Genomic DNA, 19,391 nt, shown 5'->3' on the forward strand with positions numbered 1-19,391 from the left:
ATTCGCACACACTAACTCTGACACACACGTATCCTCTGACATACACACATGTCCACATACACATTCTGACACACGTATGTGTCTGCACACATAACCCCAAGACTCACACAGACCCATGGATAAAGGCTCCCCATTAATGGGAAGTGGGAGCAATGTGGGGAGACACCCTTCCAGTAAGAGATCATAAAGAGACAGAGAGACGCAGAAACTCAGACACAGAGACTGACATGGTGACAGAGATGGAATGGACACAGGCAGGTAAAAGAAGTGACAGAGGAAACCAGGGGAGGCTGTGAGAAGAGCTAGGGGAGCAGCGGACAGGGATGTGGGATCAGTGTGGGAGGGGGATGGGGAACTCTCCCTTCCTCTCTGGATGCGGCCCCCCCAACCCTGTCTCTCTCTCAAGAAGATGGATCCTCCGCCCTCCCTGATGACAATGCTGTCTGCGCAAACTTTAATTAACACTTTGAGTTAATTAGTTCGAGATCATTTAGGAGTAAAATGTTTTTATTAGGGAGGCTGCGAGCCTGTTGATGGATGGGGCGCGATTCGCTCTTCCGCCCGCCGGGGACAGCCGGTAAACAGAAATCAATCAGCGGCCTCCCAACCCAGCCCCCCCCTCCACCACCACCACTGCCACGCTCCCAGCCCAGGGCCCAGGAGTCCGGGCTCCCGGCGCCCTCGGCCTCCCAGGTTCCCCGAGTTAGGGTCCCGAGTCCACCACTCTCCCAGATCCAGGTTCCCGGAACCCTGGCTTTATCTTCCCCCTCGGGCCCCTGAAGGCCTTGACTCCTCCAGCCTCGGTAGGACCCTCCCCACCCCCACGCCCACTCCCTTCCCGGGCTCTTGGGCAGAGAATTAAGGACCGATTCGCTGTTGCGGGGCTTCCTGGGCTGCCGATCAGACCCTTCCCTCAACTCTCTCCCACGGTCCCTGACTCCCGCGTCCCCGGAACTTTCTCTTCGTCGTCTGGGCGGCTCTGTCTGGCTGTCTCGTTTGGTCTCTGCGAGGGCCGTCTCGGTCGGGCTCCCGCAGCCCCTCCCGCCCCGCGGACGGCTTCATCAGGTGGCCGGGCGGCGGGGGCGGGCGACGCCGGGCCGGGCGAAGGGGGAGGCCCGGGGCGGAGGGGGCGGGGGTTCCGGGGCCGATAAATCTTCATCAGGCGGCGGCGGGGGGGCCATTAGGCGCTAATGGGAAGATGGAGGGGCCTGTCGGCCGCGCGGGCCGGGCCTCATTTGTCCTGCTTGCCGCTCCATTGGCCGCCGCCCCCGCCCCGCCCCTCCCCCGCCGCCGCCGCGCGCCCCATTTCCGCTTCGAACCTTTGGAAGAGATGGGGGCGCAGAGAATCTGGGGGGTGGGATTGAAGAAGGAGGGAGTTGGATTGCGGGAACAGACTTAGAAAAGAAGGAGGGGGCGTCGGAGGCGAAGGGGAAGGCAGTTAGGCAGCAGAGGCAGAGTTTGGAACGTGGGCGACTCAGATAGAAAGCAGGCGGGGGGAGGGGAAGATAACTGTGCGGGGAGGCGAGAACGTGGACGTAGTAAATAGAACTCCCTGGAGGAAGGAAGAGCTCGGCAGGGTCACGTAGAACGCGAGAGAGGACCTGGACCGCGGGAGGGGTGGGACGGGAACTCGGCGGGGAGCGGGAGGAGCGCGGGGTTGGAATTAGGGGAGGGTAGGATCACCGGCCCCGGCCTCCAGGGCGGGGGACCCGGGAAGGCGCGCGGGCGGCGTCCCTCGAGGCAGAGGCGCAGCCGCCGCAGCCCGCTCCCGGACTCGCGCCCCTCGCGCGTCCACTCTGATTTCTCGGCCCATTTTTCTTCCTCTGCTGTCACTCCGGCTCTCGCCCTCCCGCCGCCGGCTGCCCCGCCGCGCTCTGCTTCCCGCGGGAACCCCCGCCGCAGCCAACCCCGGGGACCGCAGCCCGGCTCTGCGCCTCAGGGCTCCCACTCCCGCCCCGCCCGGGCCCCCTCAGTGCCCTCCAGAACTACGTAGGCCAGGCGTGTGACCCCCAAATCGGTCACCCCCGAAATGGATCACCCCTCCCAAAAGATCCACAGGAGGGGCCCGACCTTGGGGGCAGCAGTGGAGCTGGGGTGCCCAGACCTGGGGATGGGGTCTTTAGCACTTCTGGGCCCCAGCCTCAGATTCCCCCAAAGGAGGCGGCTAGAAACCCAAGAACCAGGCACGTGAGTCCCCACCGGCTCTCAGAAACCCCCAGGCAGACTGGAGACCCCTAGGATCAGATCCATACCTTGAGCTGAGTCACCCCAGGCCATATAAAGTTACCCAGACTCAGAAACGTATTCTACGCACAGCCCAGCCCTAGACACCCCCAAACGAGGGTTCTGGGCCCCAGCCCCATTCACCCAAACCTCCAGCCCAAGACACTGACAGGATAAGGGAGATGGGCCTTAGATTAGTCACCCCAAAATAAGTAACTCCACAAGTCACCCCTAAAGTAGACATTTATTCCCTCAGACTCAGTCATCCCAGAGTTAAGCATCAGAGGCCCTAAAGTTGGCACACCTAAACTAGACTTTCCTCATTGAACCCTAAACAAACATCAGGACTTTGAGATAAGTCACCCATGAGCTAGACAAATGGGCCCCCAGCTGCTGTCACCCCACTCAGGGCATGAATGCTGTTCTCAACACAAATGGGGAAATGGGACTGAAATTCAGTCGCCCGTAAACTGAGTAACTCCAATCTTGACAACTGGAGCCCCAGACTCAATCAATCCAAACTTGGGATCTGGGCCCCACCCAGCTTAAGACTCCCCCAAAACTAGACAGTTGGCTCCAGACTCAGTTTCCACTAAGACAAGGTCAGGAACCCCCTAGCAAATCACCTTGACACTAGTCACCTAGGTCTCTACCATCACCCCCAAAACGTGCATCTGGACCCAACCGTTGGTAACCTTAACCCAGGGACCTGAACAAGCCGCTTTCCTAGCTCTCCAACTTGCCATCTGGAACCCCGCCATCAGTTGCCCTTAAAATGCACATCTGAGCTCCCTCCGCATCACCTCCCCTAAGAGTTAGGAACTTAACAAGTTAACCCACAAACTAGGCAGCTAGCCTCCCAACCTCAGACATCTCCAAAGACAGGACTCTGACACTGAAGCTTAGTGATCCCCAGACTATACCTCTGGCCCCAACCTTCAGTTACCCCTACACTGACCATTAGTATCTCATAGGCTGTTACCCTAAAAGTAGGCAAATGAAGCCAAGCACCCCCTAGTCAGGCATTTGGAGCTGACCCTCAAGGTCAGTCACCCTAAAATAAACTCTGGGAACCCCATAATCAGAAAGATTCAAACTCAGAATTTAGGGTGCCTGCCTCAAACGCCCCCGTAGTGGGTTGTGATGGCCCCGCAAAAGATGTCCATGTCCTAACCTGCTAATGTGACATTATTTGGTAAAGAGTCTTTGAAGATGTCATTAAGTGACAGATCTCCAGATGAGACCATCCTGCATTACCTGGGGTGGCCCTAAATCCAGTGACGATGGTGATGTCCTTATAAGAGACCAAAACTGAAGAGAAGCCTCAGAGGAAAAGGCCATGTGAAGATGGAGCCAGGAAGAGGTAAGGAAGGATCCTCCCCTAGAGCCTTTGCGGGGATGGTGGCCCTGCTGACACCTTCATTTTGGACTTCTGGCCTCCAGAACTGCGAGGGAATAAACTTCTTCTGTTTTAAGCCACTTGGTTTGTTACCAGCCACAGGAGACTAATTCAACCCCCCCCCAAAGCCAAGCCTCTGTATCCCTCCACTCAGTGACCCCCAAACTAGGGATGTGAACCCCACAGTCAGGTGCCCCAAACTAGCCTCTATTCCCCAGATCAAACTTCTGGATCTCAGCCCAATTACCCACCATCGCGACACCAGGGACCCACAGTCACCCCCAAATTTGTTAACTAGGCCCCGAAGCTCATTCAGCCCAAAAACGTGTACATGGATTCATAGCCACTGTCACCATTAAAATAAGTAGCAGGAACCTCCATGGGCAGTAACCTCCAACCTCTCCATCGCCACAGTCTCACAGACACCTGACTTTGAGACACCTCAAAAATAGGCAACTGGGCCCCTGGTCTCAGTACCTCCCAAATGAAATAAGCATTAGAGCCCCTCTAGTTGGCAAACCCTAAACTCAGCATCTGGGCCCTGAGGTTAGTTCACCCCGAGCTAGGTATTGAGACCCACCCCCATTAAGCCACCCCTAAACCAGGCATCTAGGCCCTCCAAGCTCTAAGCCGCCATGTCAGTCAACCCTTAACTAGGTACCTGGGTGATTAGCCTCAGACACCCCCATACTAGGCAACTCCAAACTCCATCACCCCTAAACCAGGTAAAAGGAAGCCCAGTGACAGTCGCCTCAAACCTTGGCAACTAGGCCTTGAGGCTCAGTGAACCCCAAATTGTATGTAAGTATTAGGAACTCTTAATAATCCCCAACTAGGCAGCTAGTCCCCCCTCTTAAATGCCCCCCAAAACTAGGCTTTTTTTTTTTTTTTGGACCGCGCCGAGCGGCATGCAGGATCCTAGTTCCCACCAGAAATCAAACCCACGCCCCCTGCGGCGGAAGTGCAGAGCCTTAACCACTGGACCGCCAGGGAAGTCCAAGGCTTCTGATACACAAGAATGACAGCCACCCCCAGCCCCCAGGGAGGCATCTGAAGACACAGTCAACTGCAGGTGACTGAGGGGGTCACTGCCAAACTTGACACCTGGGCTCCAGCCGTCATCCCAAACTGGCATTAGGACTCCCCGTTGGTCATCTCAACCTCAGCATCTGGGCAGCCCATATGAGGCCCCCCCCAAACTAGACATCTGAGTAGCTTGCCTCAGCTATCCCCAGACTAGGGCTCTGGGTCCCCCAGCCCCAGAACCTCCCATCTGGACACCAGGGTAAGTCACCTCGAATTTAGCATTTAGGGCCCCAGCCCTAATCCTCAAATTAGAATGCAGACCACAGTCTCACCCCTAAGTTTACCTTCAAGGCCCCGCAGTCGGTAAAGCCACAGCGAGTCTCTCTCAGAAGAGCATCTGAACCCCACGGCTAGTCACCCACAAGCTCGGCATCTAGCCTCCCAGTGTCAGATACCCCCAAACCACGGTGTGGGACACCCAGGCTCAGCGAGCCTCAAACTGCAGTCCACTCTAAAGTAATCAACAGGACCCCAAAATGAGCATATGGGCTGCCAAGTATGGTCACCACTAAACCCCAGACCAGTCACTCTCAACTGGGCAGCTGAGTCTCTAGACTCAGCCAGACTTGACAGGGGAAGCACCCCAGGAGGCCCCTCCTGTGTCACCAGTTGGGCCCCCGCTGTCAGCACTAATGCAGGCCTCTGGGGCCCCCTCCAGCCCCCGTGTAAGTCTGCACTGTCGCAGATCTAGAGCCTGGCTTTAGGCACCCAAATCAGGAACGTGGGCTCACAAGCACCAGAACTCGGCAGGAGGGACTCCGGTCACCCCAAATTCAGTATCCCCCACAAGTAGGGACCTGGGTCCCCAGTTTTCATCACCTGCAACAATGCGCTTGACCACCATAACCATGTGCCCCAATCTAGACTTTGACCCTCAGGACCCTGTTGTGTTTGACTAAGACTAAGGCAGCTGAACCCCCCCCGAGCCAGAAAGGCCCACAGCCCACTGTGCCCCAGCCTCAGAGACCCCACCCCCACCTCAGACCTGCACTCGGGCCCTGTCCTCCCCTCGCTGGGTGTCTCTGCCCCAGTGTCCATCACCTCCACGCCCACATGTTGAGGTATCCCAGCCCTGAAAGCCCTTGGCCCTTTGTGACACAGACGTCCCCAAACCCAATCAAGCACCCCTCAAGTGGATCCTGGGCCCTGGGGTCCTGACCTCTCGGGTTCCAGATGCCCAGACTCCCAGCTTCTGTAACCCCCAAACGGGGCTCCACACCCAGGCCACGCTTACTCAGAAATCCACACTTGTCCAGGGACCCCACGCCTGGGCACAGGAGGCCCCTGACTCAGTCACCCCAGGAGCGCTCAGCACACTGAGGCTCACCACCTGGAAGGCACCGCCCCCCAGTCCCTGCACCCCGAACTAGAGGACTGGGGTGACAAGCTGGTGGTCTTCCGTCTTACCAAGGGCACAGCCACAACCCCAGGCTCTGCACCCCGAACTAGAGGACTGGGGTGACAAGCTGGTGGTCTTCCGTCTTACCAAGGGCACAGCCACAACCCCAGTCCCTGTGCTCCAAGCTACACAGCTGGCCCCCGTGTTGCCACCCTCTACACAGATTCCTGGCCTAATGCCCCAGACTAGGCCCTGGACTCTAATCTCTGACATGGGAAACTAGGTCCCCCCACCCCTGGTCACACCACCCCAAACAGAGCACCAGACCCTTAGTATGAAAATATAACCAATCTCCATGATGCCGTGTGTCATCTCAAATTGGGCCACTGGATCCCCAGTTTGTGTCTCCCCAGACTAGACAACTGAGTCCCCATCTGTCATCCCAAAGTAGACTAGCAGAACTCTAGTCTCCGACACCCCAGCAAGGTACCCTTGGTCTCTGTCATCCAAAGGAGGCAAGCTAGTTCCCCATCTCAATTCCTTCCAATAGAGGGACTTCCCTGGTGGTCCAGTGGTTAAGATTTCGCCTTACAATGCAGTGGGTGCGGGTTCAATCCCTGGTCGGGGAGCTAAGATCCCACATGCCTCAGGGCCAAAAAACTAAAACAGAAGCAACATTGTAACAAACTCAGTAAAGACTTAAAAAAAATTCTTTCCAACTATTCACCAACACCCCCAATCTCAGTTACCCCATCCCGTCACCCCCAAATAGATTGTGAAACCCCAACTCTATCATCCCAAAGTAGATGACTGGCCTCACACAGTTTCTGTCACCCTAAACTGAACCATTGTTCACATGAATTGGCTCCCGACCCAGGGACAGGTAGTCTCTGTCACCTGGAACTGAGAGATGGTATCCCCCCAGCCATGTCACTTTGGACACCTGGTCTTATCACCTCAAACTAGACAACTGATCCCAGTACCTGTCTCCCCCAAATGGACAACTGAACCCCAATTAATGTCAACCCAAACTGGACAAAAGACTCCAGTCCTTATCACCCCAAATTAGAAAACAAGACCAACAGTTTCTGTCACCCCATCTGGGCAACTAGACCTATAGTCTCTGTCACCCCAAACATGACAAGGGATGAATAAAGTCTGCAACATCAGGGACTTCCCTGGTGGTCCAGCGGTTAAGACTCTGCGCTCCCAGTGCAGGGAGCACGGGTTCGATCCCCGGTCGGGGGGCTAAGATCCCACATGCCACAGCTAAACCCGTGCACTGCAACTACTGACCCCACGCGCTCTAGAGCCCACGCACCGCAACGAAGAGCCCTCGTGCTGCAACAAAGACCCCGTGCAGCCAAAACAATTTAATTAATTAATTAATTTTTAAAAAAAAGTTTGCAACATCAAACTAGACAACCAGCACTCAAACTCTCTCCACCAGTTAACAAGCTGAGCACCCAATCCCCCACCCGGACCATACCACCAACCTCTGGTCTTAACCAGCCTGTTACCCCCAAAACGTCCTGGGATGTCAGTCTCTCAGTCCTACAAAATAGATGACCACGTAGCCGGCTTTGTCATCCCAAATGCTCCCTGGGACCTCAGTCTCTGTCACACGAAATTAGAACCAGACCCCAAGCTCTGTCACCCCAGGCATGCTCTGGGACCTGCGTCCTTGTTCCACAAAACTAGACAGACTTCAATCTCTGCCACTCCAAATCCTCTCTGAGATCCCAGTCAATATCCGAGCAAACCTGACAATCAGACCCCAGTCTGTCTCCCCAAACATACTCTGGGATTTCAGTCTCTGATCTCCAGAACTAGACCACCAGACCCCCATTCTGTCACCCCCAATACACCCTGGGACCATGGCATCTGTCCTCTGAAAACCAGACAACCATGTCCCTAGTCTGTCACTCCAAATACACCCAGAACCCTAGTCTCTGTCCCACAAAACTAGGCAACCAGACCTCCAGAGTGTGTCAACTGAATGTCCCTGGGACCCAGTGTTTTCCCCACAAAAGGATACAACCAAACCCACAGTCTCTGACACCCCAAGTATGCCCTGGGACCCAGTCTTTGCCCCTCCCCCCCGAAACAAGACAACGGTACCTCTAGGCTCTGTCACTCCACTTTGGGCACCTGGGTACATAAATGTCACTTCAAACTAGAGACCTGACCCCACAGCCTGTGTAGCCTTCACCTTGTCAATCAAACTCCGGTCTGTCATCCTAAACTGGACCACCAGACCCCTGGTCCCGCTCATGCCAGACTAGACGAGCAAACTCCCATTCTACGTCAGCCTAAATGAGACCCCAGAGCTCTAGTCGTTTCATCCCAAACTGGACAACCGATCCCTAATCTCTGTTATCACAAACTAGACAACTAACCTCCTAGTCTCTGTCACCCCAAGCCGGGTCCTGAATCCCAGAACCTCTGGTCTCTGCCACTTCAATCTAGACACATGAACCCTCACTTCTGATGTCCCAAACTAGACACCTGGACCCCCAGGCTCTGGCACTTCACACTAAACAAAGACACCCCACGGTCCTCTGAAATCTCATGACAGCGGCATCCCTGGCCTCTGCTTCCCAGGCCAAACAGGAGCCCAGTCAGTCTGTCACCCAAACGAGGCAACCAGACCTGTGCTGTCCGCTTCTTCAAACTCGCCAAATGGTCACCCCAATGTCTTTCACCCCAGACCAGCACCCCAACCCCAGTGTCATCACCCTAAACTAGACAACCAGTCCCTTGGTCTCTATAACCCCAAGCTAGACAATCGGCCTTGTGTTCCTGGCACCCCAAAAGGAATAACCAGACCACAAGTCTCAGACACCCCAGTGGAGTTCACCAGACCCCCAATTTCTGTTGCTCCAAACTAGAAACTGAAACTTCAATCTGATATCCCAAACCTCAGGATTTTGATATCTCAACCTAACAACTAGACTATCATTCTGTCACCCCCCCAAAAATTAGACGCCAAATCTGATACCCCTAAGGAATCTCCAGGGCCCAGTCTTGGTCACCGAAAACTAGACAATAAGACCCCCGGTCTGTCACCCCAGACTAGTCACCATCACCCCAACCTTGACAAGCACCCCAGTATCTGACACCTCCAACTCCGGTCTCTGTCACTCCCAACCAGACAAAAGAGTCCTAAATCTGTCACTTAAAATTTGAGAACTAGACCCAGTGTTTTCAGCCTCAAACAGGACAAGCAGACATTCTCCAAACTAAAAAAAAATCATCTCCTAGGGAGTTCCCTGGTGGTCTAGTGGTTAGGATTTGGTGCTTTCACTGCCTTGGCCCAGGGGTTCAATCCCTGGTTGGGGAACTGAGATCCCACAAGCCACGTGGCACAGCCAAAAAACAAAAGCAAATGTTGTCCAAAAAAAAAAAAAAAAAAACTCCTAGTTGCTGTCACTTCACACTGGGCAGAGAACCCCCCAATCTCTGGTGTCCCAAATTACACAACAGGATCCCCAGGCTCTGTCACCACCAACCAGACAGTGTTGCCTGTCTCTGCCACCTCAAGAAACAATCAGACCCCGATCAGGTTGCTTCCAGCCCAGGGGACACCCTACCTTGTCGTCCCAAACTAGGGCCCTGGACTCCCAGTGTCCTCAGGAATCCCAGTCTGTCACCCCAAGCTAGATAAATGACCTCAAAGTTGATAAAAGATACCCAATTTCTATTACCCCAAACCAGAGACTGGACTCCAAGCTGTCACCCCAAACAAGACAATTAGATGGCCAGTCTGACACCCCAAATGAGGTGCAGGCACTCCCTGACTCTGTCACTCTACACTGGACAAGTAGATCCCTTGTCCCTGTCACCCCAAACCTGGGCCCACGGGCTCTTTAATCATGAAGTTGACAACCAGAGCCCCAATCTGTCTCTCCAACCAGCTAACTGGACCCCCAGCCTCTATCACCAAAATAGACAACCAGATTTTTGGTCCCCTGATGAGACACCAAGCCCCCAGTTTCTCTTTCCCAAAACCAAAACTCTCCACCCCAAGGTCATTCAGGAAGGGATAGAGGGGGAAGTGGCCCCCCCCCATTCTGCCCACCCCCATGGAAGCTTCTGGTCCCCACATCAGTTAGGGACCTGGAGTTAGTCACGTCCAGATTAGGCCTCTGGCCTGAGTCTCAGCCTCCCACAACCAACCCCCAGACCCAGGCTGCTGACCCCTTGCCCCAGGGATCTCAGTCCCAGGTCCTTGGGCCTCCGGCCTCTGTCACCTCCAAACAAGTCAGCCTGACCACATTGACTCCAGGCCCTGCAGTGGAAACTGGACGGAGTGACCACCCACCCCGAAGGGCAGTTTCCCCTGGGAATACTGGCGGCTGGATTAACAAACTAAATGCCCTCTGCCACCCCCCAAGTTGGGATTGGGACCCTGGCCTCTGAGTAGACTCTCCTCCTCAGGCACCCCAGGTCTCCTCGGCCAGGACAAGTCCATCCCTGGCTCCCTCCCCGGAGAAGGTCTGGAGGAAGCCCTTTTCTGCCCTCTGGTGGCAGCCACTGGAAGTGCGCCCCTGGTGACTGGGAACAGAGTGGTCCCAGACACCCAAGCCCCCTCATGTTCCCATTTTGCCAGAAGTGCGGGGGTCACCCTTGCCTGCTCTCTCCCACTCAGCTCCGACGCAGGTCAGTCGCCAAGCGCCCACCCTCACCTTCCTGAATCTGCCTTCCCGTCCGTCCTTTCCGTTCCACGTCCCTGCCTCATCTTCCCCAACCTGGCTCATCCTCCCCGGTCTCACTCCTTCCAGCCCATCCCCTACACGACACCGAAGGGATATTTCTTTTTCTTCTTCTTCTTCTTTTTTTTTTGCCCGTGCTGCACGGCTTGCAGGATCTTAGTTCCCCCATGAGGGATTGAACCCGTGCCCCCTGCCGTGGAAGCGTGGAGTCCCAATCACTGGACCACCAGGGAAGTCTCTCAGAGAGATATTTCCAGCGTTCACACCTGACCCTGTCCCTCCCCTGCTCAAAAGCCAGCCTTCCACAGTTCCACATTACCTTAAGCTAAAATCCAAAGCCCTCCCGTGGCTTGCAGGTCCTGCCTCATCTGGTCCTCGACATCCTCCCCACCATCATCTCCTGTGTCACTCCCTTCACCCCAGCCACAGTGTTGCCTTGTCACTGGGCAGGTCCTACCTCAGGGCCTTTGCACTTGCAGTTCCCTCTGGCTGGAATACTCTTCCGCCAGACCTCTGAGGGGCAATCTCCTCCTCATCGCTCAGCAAGGCCCTGCCCCTCCACTCTAAGCGAGTCCCTCCTTCCCCAGCTACCCTCCAGCCTCACCTGTTTCATTGGCTTTGCTGAGAGCTTCCTGCTGGTTGTTGCTTGGCTCATGAATGTGGGCCTACGTCTGTTTGTGGCACTGCTGGTTCCCCAGCATCTAAGCCAGTGTGTCCAGTAGAAACGGGATATGAGCTACAGATGTAATGTTGTATTTTCTTTTTTTTTCTGGCCGTGCCGCGTGGCATGCGGGATCTTAGTTCCCTGACCAGGGATCAAAGTCCTAACCACTGGACTGCCAGGGAAGTCCCCTGTGTTTTCTACCGAATTACATTTTAAAAAGTAAAAGAAAAAGGTGAACATAATAATTTACCCTGGCATATGCAACAGATTATCCTTCCAACACATAACCAATATACACAATTATTAACGAGATATTTTACGCCCTTTTCCTACTAAGTCTTTGAAATCTGGTGGGTATCTTACCCTCACAGCACATCTCAATCTGGACCAGCCATGTTTCAAGTACTCAGCGACATGTGGCTGGTGGCCACCGTACGTGACGGGATTCCAGAACAATGTTGAACACTCAGCGGGCCCCCGATAAACACTTGCTGAATGAACGATAAACCGGTGAGTTTTGGTGATGGAGACACGAAGTTGGGGAGGCCGGGGGAAGGCACTGCCAGGCCTGGGCACTGGCTGTACCTCTGCTTAGGCCACTGGGCCCACAGCTCTTCCTGTGGCTGGCTCCGCCTCCCTCAGAGCTCACTGAAATGCCACCTCCTTGGAGAGCGCCCCCAGACCAGCGCCATCTGAAGTAGCTTTTCAGACCCTATCTGTCACCTCACTTTGCTGTCACACCTGACAAGTGCTTTCCCTACCACGTGCACTTCTCTTTTGTCAGCAGTCCCACACGGCAGCCTTCACGTTACAATGAAAAGCAAATTGTGTCACTCACCTCACTCAGGAAAACCAAAGCCCCCCCCCCCCGCCCATCTGCTCCAGCCATACCGGCCTCCTCGCTGTTCCTCAAACCTCCGGGCACAGTGCTGCCTCTGGGCCTTTGCACCTGCTGCTTCCTCTGTCCAGAACATTCTTCCTCCAAAAGATCTGCGGCGGCTCCCTCACTCAATTTAAGTCTTCATTCAACATCATCTCAGGGAAGTCTTCTTTAAACTATAACTCATCTCCAGAACTTTCTCTATGAGGAAGAGTTAACAGAGTAGGCCCAAGACTGCTGTCCTTAGAGAGGCCTGCTTGCGTAGTGGCCCTTGGCTGGTATCTGGGAACCTGGGTTTCAGCACGGTTCTCACCACTTTCTGAAAGAGTGGCTCTCGTGTCTAAACTGTGCAAACGATGTTGTTTATTCTGAACAACTGCTTTCCTTTTGGGTACTAAGTCTCTGATGAGCTTCCCCAAGGACAACATTTCACTGCTGGGGGTATTACACTCAATCCAGGTGACTCCACTGGGAGAGGACTCTGGGCGGCTTGTGCCTGGTTTCCTCTGGATTTCGCCCCATGTGCCTTTTTCCTTTGCTGATTTTGCTTCATAGTCTTTCATGATAATAAATCACATCTGGGGACTTCCCTGGTGGTGCAGTGGTTAAGAATCTGTCTGCCAATGCAGGGGACAGGGGTTCGATCCCTGGTCTGAGAAGATCCCACATGCTGCAGAGCAACTAAGCCCATGAGCCACAACTACTGAAGCCCGCGTGCCTAGAGCCTGTGCTCCACAAGAGAAGCCACTGCAATGAGAAGCCCGCGCACCGCAACGAAGAGTAGCCCCCGCTCGCCGCAACTAGAGAAAGCCCGCGCGCAGCAACGAAGACTCAACGCGGCCAAAAATAAATAAATTAAAAATAAAATAAAATAAAGCCCCAGTAAGTGGCAATTCATTAGCTTAAAAAAAAAAAAATCACATCTGTGAGTACAACTTAGATACTGAGTCCTGAGTCCTCCTAGCAAATCACCGAATATGGGGGTGGTCTCGGGGGCCCCTGCATACTCTTTTCTCCTCCTTAGAACTTGTCATCACTGGCCGTCCTATCATATCTGTTATCCATCTTGTTTATTGTCCACCACCCTCCTCCCATCATGCCCGTGGCCCACTCGCTCCCAACCTTCTTGGCCTCTGCAGGATCCCAGTATCACCCAGCACAGACCCCCAGAAGACCCTGGGAGAATATTAGCTGAACATCTGTTAACAGTTTTATTTCCAAAGTTGGAGTCCCTCCCTGGGCTTGTAATGGGAAGGGGGCCTTTGGCCAGACCTGCAGAGCTGAGCAGGACGGGGGTGAATGGGGACAGGGCAGCTGGCCCGGGAGGCTGGCAGGTCCTTGAAGCCGCCTCACACAGGTTCCATTTGCAGCTCCACGCCGTCCACAGCCTCCACCTGATGGAAGGCGGCGTGGGAGCCGATGACCACGAGGGTGGCTCCTGCAGGAAAACGGGCAGTTCACGGCCTGGCTGCCTCATCTGGCCCCCACTGCCCACAGCGCTACCCAGACCCTGTACTCACCCAGGACCCAGAAGACGGCGGAGCCCGCGCCAGCCAGCCAGAAGAAGGGAAAGGAGACGGTCCCAGCCAGAGCATACTGATGGGCTGGGCTCACCTCTCGGCCTGGGGGCAGACGGCATTGGGGCAGCTGTTCTGATACTCACGCCCTCTCCCAGAGTAACCCCTGATACCCCCCCCCACCACCACCAATCTGGTGTCACAAGACACCAGATTGTCCGGGAGCCTCAGGATCTAAACTCCTAGCGCCAAGGCCCTCCAAGTCCATGGGCCCCACCCATGTCTCCAATGTCCCTACCCACTGTCCGTGGGAATACAAGGGGCCTTCCTCAGCCCCCTCGCCACCCTCCAACCCCACTCCTACTAGGAAGCTCCCAGCCTCCTTTTCCCCAGACTACAGCTCTCCTGCTCCAACCTGCACTCCCGTAGACCTAGAGTCTCCAACTGGTGGCCCAAGGGCCAAGTCTGACCCGTGGATGTATTTTTTTTTTTTTTTTTTTTTGCGCGGTACATGGGCCTCTCACTGTTGTGGCCTCTCCCGTTGCGGAGCACAGGCTCCAGACGCGCAGGCTCAGCGGCCATGGCTCATGGGCCCAGCCGCTCCGCTGGGGCACGAACCCCGGACCGGAGCACGAACCCGTGTCCCCTGCGTCGGCAGGCGGACTCTCAACCACTGCGCCACCAGGGAAGCCCCGGCCGTGGATGTATCTTTTGAGTCTGCATATTATTCCACAAGAATTTGATTTGATTTGTGGCTGACCGAGAAACTGGATGATTTTTCTTTCTTTTGTTTTTTTTTTGGGGGGGGGGGGGTGTTGTGCGGCATGCGGTATCTTAGTTCCCTGACTAGGAATGGAACCTGGGCCCCCGGCATTGGAAGCTTGGAGTCTTAACTACTGGACCGCCAGGGAAGTCCCTGGATGATTTCACAAAACAATAAAGTCAGTCCTCTGTATCCTCGGATGGAAACCCGTGGATCATTGTTCTTCGTCATTTTTTACAAGGGATGGCAGCAGTGGCTGAAGCCACGTCATGTCTATGCCCCAGGCGCTCCCTCCATGCCCTGGGCTTGCCCGACATGCCCCTCCACCCAGCCCACCTTTGTCATGTACAAAACTGGCAGGCTTCTGAAGGATTCTGTCTTAGCTCTACCTGTTTGTCTGATCCCAATTCCCCCTTATCCCCCCTCCAAACCTTGAGCTTCCCATATTTGGGAACTCAGGCCCCTCTTTCTTCTCAGTGGTGCTTGGTGCCAGTCTGGGATCACATGAGCCACAGGCCTCAGCTTTCCTCTCTGAGAAGTCCCAAGATTTTTCCACTTCCACCCCAGGAAGCAGGAAAGGGGAGCCCAGCTATAGGCCAGTGTAAGGTCGCCACCTGGTGTCCAATGTGGGTACCTGCAGCTGATGCCTTTGGCAGGAGGTAAGGGAGGAGGGAGAGGGAAGGAGGAGGTTTAAGGGACAGGAGCAGGTGGAGGTGGGTTCTGGGATATCTTCTGGGCTTGGGGAATAGCAATTTGGGGGGCTGAGAGTGGGTGGAAGCATCTGGTGTGTCTGAGACTTTAAGGGATTGAGTTTGGGGGATCTAGTGTAGATCTAGGCTTGGGCAGACTTGGGTTCACAAGGACTTAGGTTTGGAGTCAAAGGCTTGCATTCCAAGAGACCAGGATTTGAGGAGGGCAGGGGATTTCTCACCCATCAGCACAAACTTGGACTGCAACGTGCGCAGATAGAGGATGTAACAGGCGCCAAAGAAGACAGCCAGAGCCACCAGCAGCATGGGGGATGTCGCCCTGGAAGAGGGCAGGGAGGCATGCGTCAGGCAGCTGGGACTGGGCCCGACACGGAGGCCCTGACCTTCTACACTGGCGGATGACAGGCTACGTCCTTGGGGCCGGGGAAGTCTAGGTCACATTTGGTCACACTGAATCCTGGCCAGGCTGATGCGGGAGTAGGGACCTGGCCCTTCGGTCAAAAGGTCCGGCAGAACTACCCCATGGGGACGGGGCCTGGCCAGTGAGAGGAGGGGCCGAATGCTGAGGGCGGGGCCGGCCAGTGCGGGCCGGGCAGCCTGGTGGGCGCGGGGCCGGGCCGGAGAGGCACTCACACACAGTACAGGATGAGGCCCAGGAACACGAACACATAGTTGCTCTGGTAGTACTCCACGTTGCGTACGAGGCGCTGGCACAGCTCGCCCACGTTGCGGGGCCGCGAGAAGCGCCGCTGGTCCACGAAGGAGCCCCAGGGCCGGATGGTCGCACGGCGCCGCTCCAGCCACTCACGGCCCGCGCCGGACGGAATCAGTTTCGGCAGCAGGGTCCTGGTGGGTGCGGGGCCAGCTCAGCGATAGACCGGGATGGAACCCGGACCCTCGAGCAAGAAGAGGACCGAGGGGGCCCGGACTCCGGGGTTCTGGGGAAGATATGGTCCCAGACTCCTGGATCCCCGGGGAGAAAGGGGCTGAGGACCCAGACTCCAGAGTCCTCGAAGAGGACACCAGGGGCCCAGACTCATGTGTCTGGAGGCCGGGATTCCTAGGACCCCAGGGAGGAAGGGGCGGGGGACCAGGCCTCCCGGGTCTCGGTCAGGGGGGCTAGATCCAGCTTGCTCACGTGGCGCTCAGCCCTTCCACCTCGGCATCCTTCTGCTGGTCCTTCTCGGCCGCCATGTCTGTGCTATGAGGGAAAGAACCGCTGTAACGAACCCAGGGCCCTGCACACTCCGCGGGACCCGCCCGAGCCTGGCCTCACCCAGCGGAGCGGGAGCGGACGTGGCGCCGGTCTGGAGCCTCTGGGGGCGGTAGTTTTGCCGCCGAGCATTGTGGGAGCTGTAGTCCCGATGATGTCGGAGAGCGTGGGCGCCATGATGGTGGTATGGCTCGCGAAACACCTTGGGAGATGTAGTCGCGTAAAGTGACGCCTCTGGGCATTGTGGGAAAGGTGGGTTGTCTGGAGTCAGGGCGTTATGCGAGCTCTAAAGTCAGAAGCCGGAGCTCTAAAGGCAGAAAACGTTGTGTACTCCCCTATGCAGGGTACGATGGAGGCCGTGTAGAGCTGTCATTCTGACTCTAGAAGGTATAAAAGAAAACACTTGCTAAAACACGCAGATGTTCTGACTCAGAAGATCTAGGGTGAGACCATTCATTTGCATTTCTAACAAGTTCCTAGGTGATGTTGATGCTTCTGGTCCATGGCCCACATTTTGAATAGCGAGACTGTAGAGAATTTGTGGGAATCTGTTTCTTCCTTCTTCAAGAGGCTAGTGCTGGGGCCATGGCTGCTGGAGGGGGGTGCATCTAAGGTAGGGGGCAAAGCTCCCCCCACAAACCTTGGGCTCCCAAGGATGAATGGGTTAGGGTTAGGGACCTAGGGATGCCCCTGCTTTGGATAGGACGGAGGGAAGTGGGGGAAAGGAAAGGGTTGAGTTTTTTTTCATTTTTATCATTTTATTTTCTTCTAGTTTTATTGAAGGGGTGAGAATTTTTAAAAGACGGAGTTGCTATAACGAAAAGAGCTGGGATTCTGGGGTCAGAAGTCAAAATTCAGGCTGTGTTGACCTCATCACCTCCCTGAACCTCGGTGTCCTCAACTGGACAGTGAAGATCCTGGTGGTACTGTTACCAAGTCCAAGCTCGCTCTGCTCGCCGCAGGACAGGCCAATAAATCAGGAGATGAGGTGTTGAGGCAAGGAATAGCGACTTTATTTGGAAAGCCTGCAGACTGAGAAGATGGCGGACTAGTGTCTCAAAAAGACCATCTGACTGGGGTCTGGATGCCAGTTTCTTTTATAGAACAGAGAAGGGGAGGAGGTGAGGAAGTGAAGTAAAAAGGCCATAAGTCTTGCAGATATCTCCTGGAATGGCCAGCCTCAGGGAGGGGATGTGTTAATTTCTTCTTTCTTGCAGCCATTCACAGGTGGACAGGGTCAGGATGTTTCCCTGAACAAAGGCACTTTGGTTTAACATTCAAGCAGAGGGGCAGGGTTCCCTATAGACAGTATCCTTTTAGTGAACAAAAGCAAATGAGAAGCAAAGGTTAAAGTAAAAGAAACAGATCCAACCTGCAGTCCGATTTTGTTCGTCCCTGTAATTGTACCACACTCATGGGGTTGAGATGGGGTTGAATGGTCCATGTAAAGTGCTTGAAAGAGTCTTGATATTTTATAACTGCTCAATAAATGGTAGTCCATGTTATTGCCACTACATTATCACGACTGTTATGATTATTTCTAGAGTTCAGTCTTCTCAAACTTAGCAGTAACTTACTAGGGGCTGCTGGCCCCTTGGATATCCCAAAGAGTGGCTGGCATCTGAGACATGGACCTTTCTTTCCCCTAGCTCTCACAGCCATAGTTCTCTCAGTCTTTGCCCCTGCCCCTGAGTGAGCTGTGGGAAAGAAGGGTGCACCAGCATGCCTCAAGAAATGTGTGTGGAAGTGTTGGGAAGCCTGGGCTCCCTTACACAGACTGAGGACCTCATTTTCCAAGGTTGGGTGGAGCTGAAGGAGAATACTCACCTGGGAGATCCAGGTGACTCTTAACTCCAACTCTGTCTTCCAAGGATCACATTCCTTTTGGGTTTGGGCTTTGAGGCCTGCTGGAGGGCATCCCCCACAAGGTGGGGAAGATGACCCTCTCGAAGGGGCTGGTGTAGCAATAGGAGGGAGGCCACCTGTGTGCGCGTGGCAGGGGGGTCCCAAGCTGCAGCCGAATGAGCCGTACTTTGAAGATCAGGTTGGCTAGTTACCATTCACTTCCTCTTTGTCAGCCCCAGGCTTTTAGTAGAAGTTTGTTCAGGTTTCCCACTTGGGTCGAGCTGGGCTTCAGGAAATCAAGGGGGGGGTGCTGTGAGTCCACAGTTAGCCCAGAGCATTAATGGGGTAGCAGCGCCTGAGTTCAAAGTGATGGGAGCAGCAGGGGTAACCAGAAGAGCCCCCAAGAGGAAGATGAATCTTGGGGAGCAGAGAGTTGGAAGCAGAGGTCCAGCTGCCTTCTCCCAGGGCCGACCTGGGGAAATTGGGGTTTGACTTTTGTTATGAGGGCTTTGGGGTTTCCTCATAGGAACACGAATAAAAGTGATTTCACTCATAACCCGCCAGTACGTGCTCTGAGCAGAAGACATAACAGGCAAAGTCCTGGAGGTGTCAAAAGGCATGGGCCATGGATGGTGGAGTCCAGAGGCAAGGACACTGTTGGAGAGGAACCCTCTGAGTGGGGCAGGACGGGAACTTTGAATCAGGGGGTTCTGAGGGGTCTTGGCGTAGGGGCAATGTGGGGGAGGAGCCCCTTGAAACAGAGATTGTGGGAGAAGGGGCCCTAAGATGGAGATACTGTGAGAGATGGGAAGATCCATGAGACAGGGGGATGAGGGGAGACTGGGGGAGAAGGGACCTATGGCAAGTGGGCCCTGAATTAGGGGGATGGTGGGAGATAAGGGGGTGCCTGAAAAGATTATGAGAGATGGGCCCTGGCCCTGTCGTCCCTCCACCTGAGGCCTCCTTCCTGCCTCTTGGAGCCCTGGAGGAAGTGGAGCTGGGAGGGTAGGAGGACATTAGCACAGACAATCAGAAAC

The 19,391-nt window shown here is 55.0% G+C and overlaps 1 protein-coding gene across 2 annotated transcripts; it reads right to left on the minus strand.

Annotated features, from left to right (window-relative positions):
* Positions 1–13,498: 13,498 nt before the first annotated feature.
* On the minus strand, positions 13,499–16,596 carry RABAC1 (Rab acceptor 1). 2 transcript variants are annotated; one of them, XM_022585533.2, is made up of 5 exons: positions 16,435–16,586; positions 15,930–16,142; positions 15,518–15,615; positions 13,827–13,928; positions 13,499–13,744 (listed from the first exon to the last, which is right to left on the minus strand). In XM_022585533.2, exons 1-5 carry the CDS (start codon positions 16,488–16,490, stop codon positions 13,656–13,658), a joined length of 558 nt encoding a protein of 185 aa, XP_022441241.1. In that variant the 5' UTR covers positions 16,491–16,586; the 3' UTR covers positions 13,499–13,655. The 2 variants fall into 2 exon arrangements, with proteins under 2 accessions (XP_022441241.1, XP_022441240.1); XM_022585532.3 differs by lacking the exons at positions 13,499–13,744; positions 13,827–13,928 and adding an exon at positions 13,964–15,233 and having other exon boundaries at positions 16,435–16,596.
* Between the last annotated feature and the right edge of the window lie 2,795 nt (positions 16,597–19,391).

Source organism: Delphinapterus leucas, chromosome 20 (genome assembly GCF_059928025.1).
Source record: "Delphinapterus leucas isolate spDelLeu-1000000601 "Yukka" chromosome 20, BTC_Dleu_Yukka2, whole genome shotgun sequence".
Taxonomy (NCBI): Eukaryota; Metazoa; Chordata; class Mammalia; order Artiodactyla; family Monodontidae; genus Delphinapterus; species Delphinapterus leucas.

What these genes read in the sequence shown, in the direction of transcription:
- RABAC1 (XM_022585532.3), bottom strand. Translation starts at nt 16,490, where the DNA reads ATGGCGGCCGAGAAGGACCAGCAGAAGGATGCCGAGGTGGAAGGGCTG. An exon ending in GGCCTCATCCTGTACTGTGT is followed by an intron (nt 15,616 to 15,929) that starts GTGAGTGCCTCT and finishes GCCCTCTTCCAG; the next exon opens with GGCGACATCCCCCATGCTGC. An exon ending in GTCCAAGTTTGTGCTGATGG is followed by an intron (nt 15,234 to 15,517) that starts GTGAGAAATCCC and finishes CTCCTGCCAAAG; the next exon opens with GCATCAGCTGCAGGTACCCA.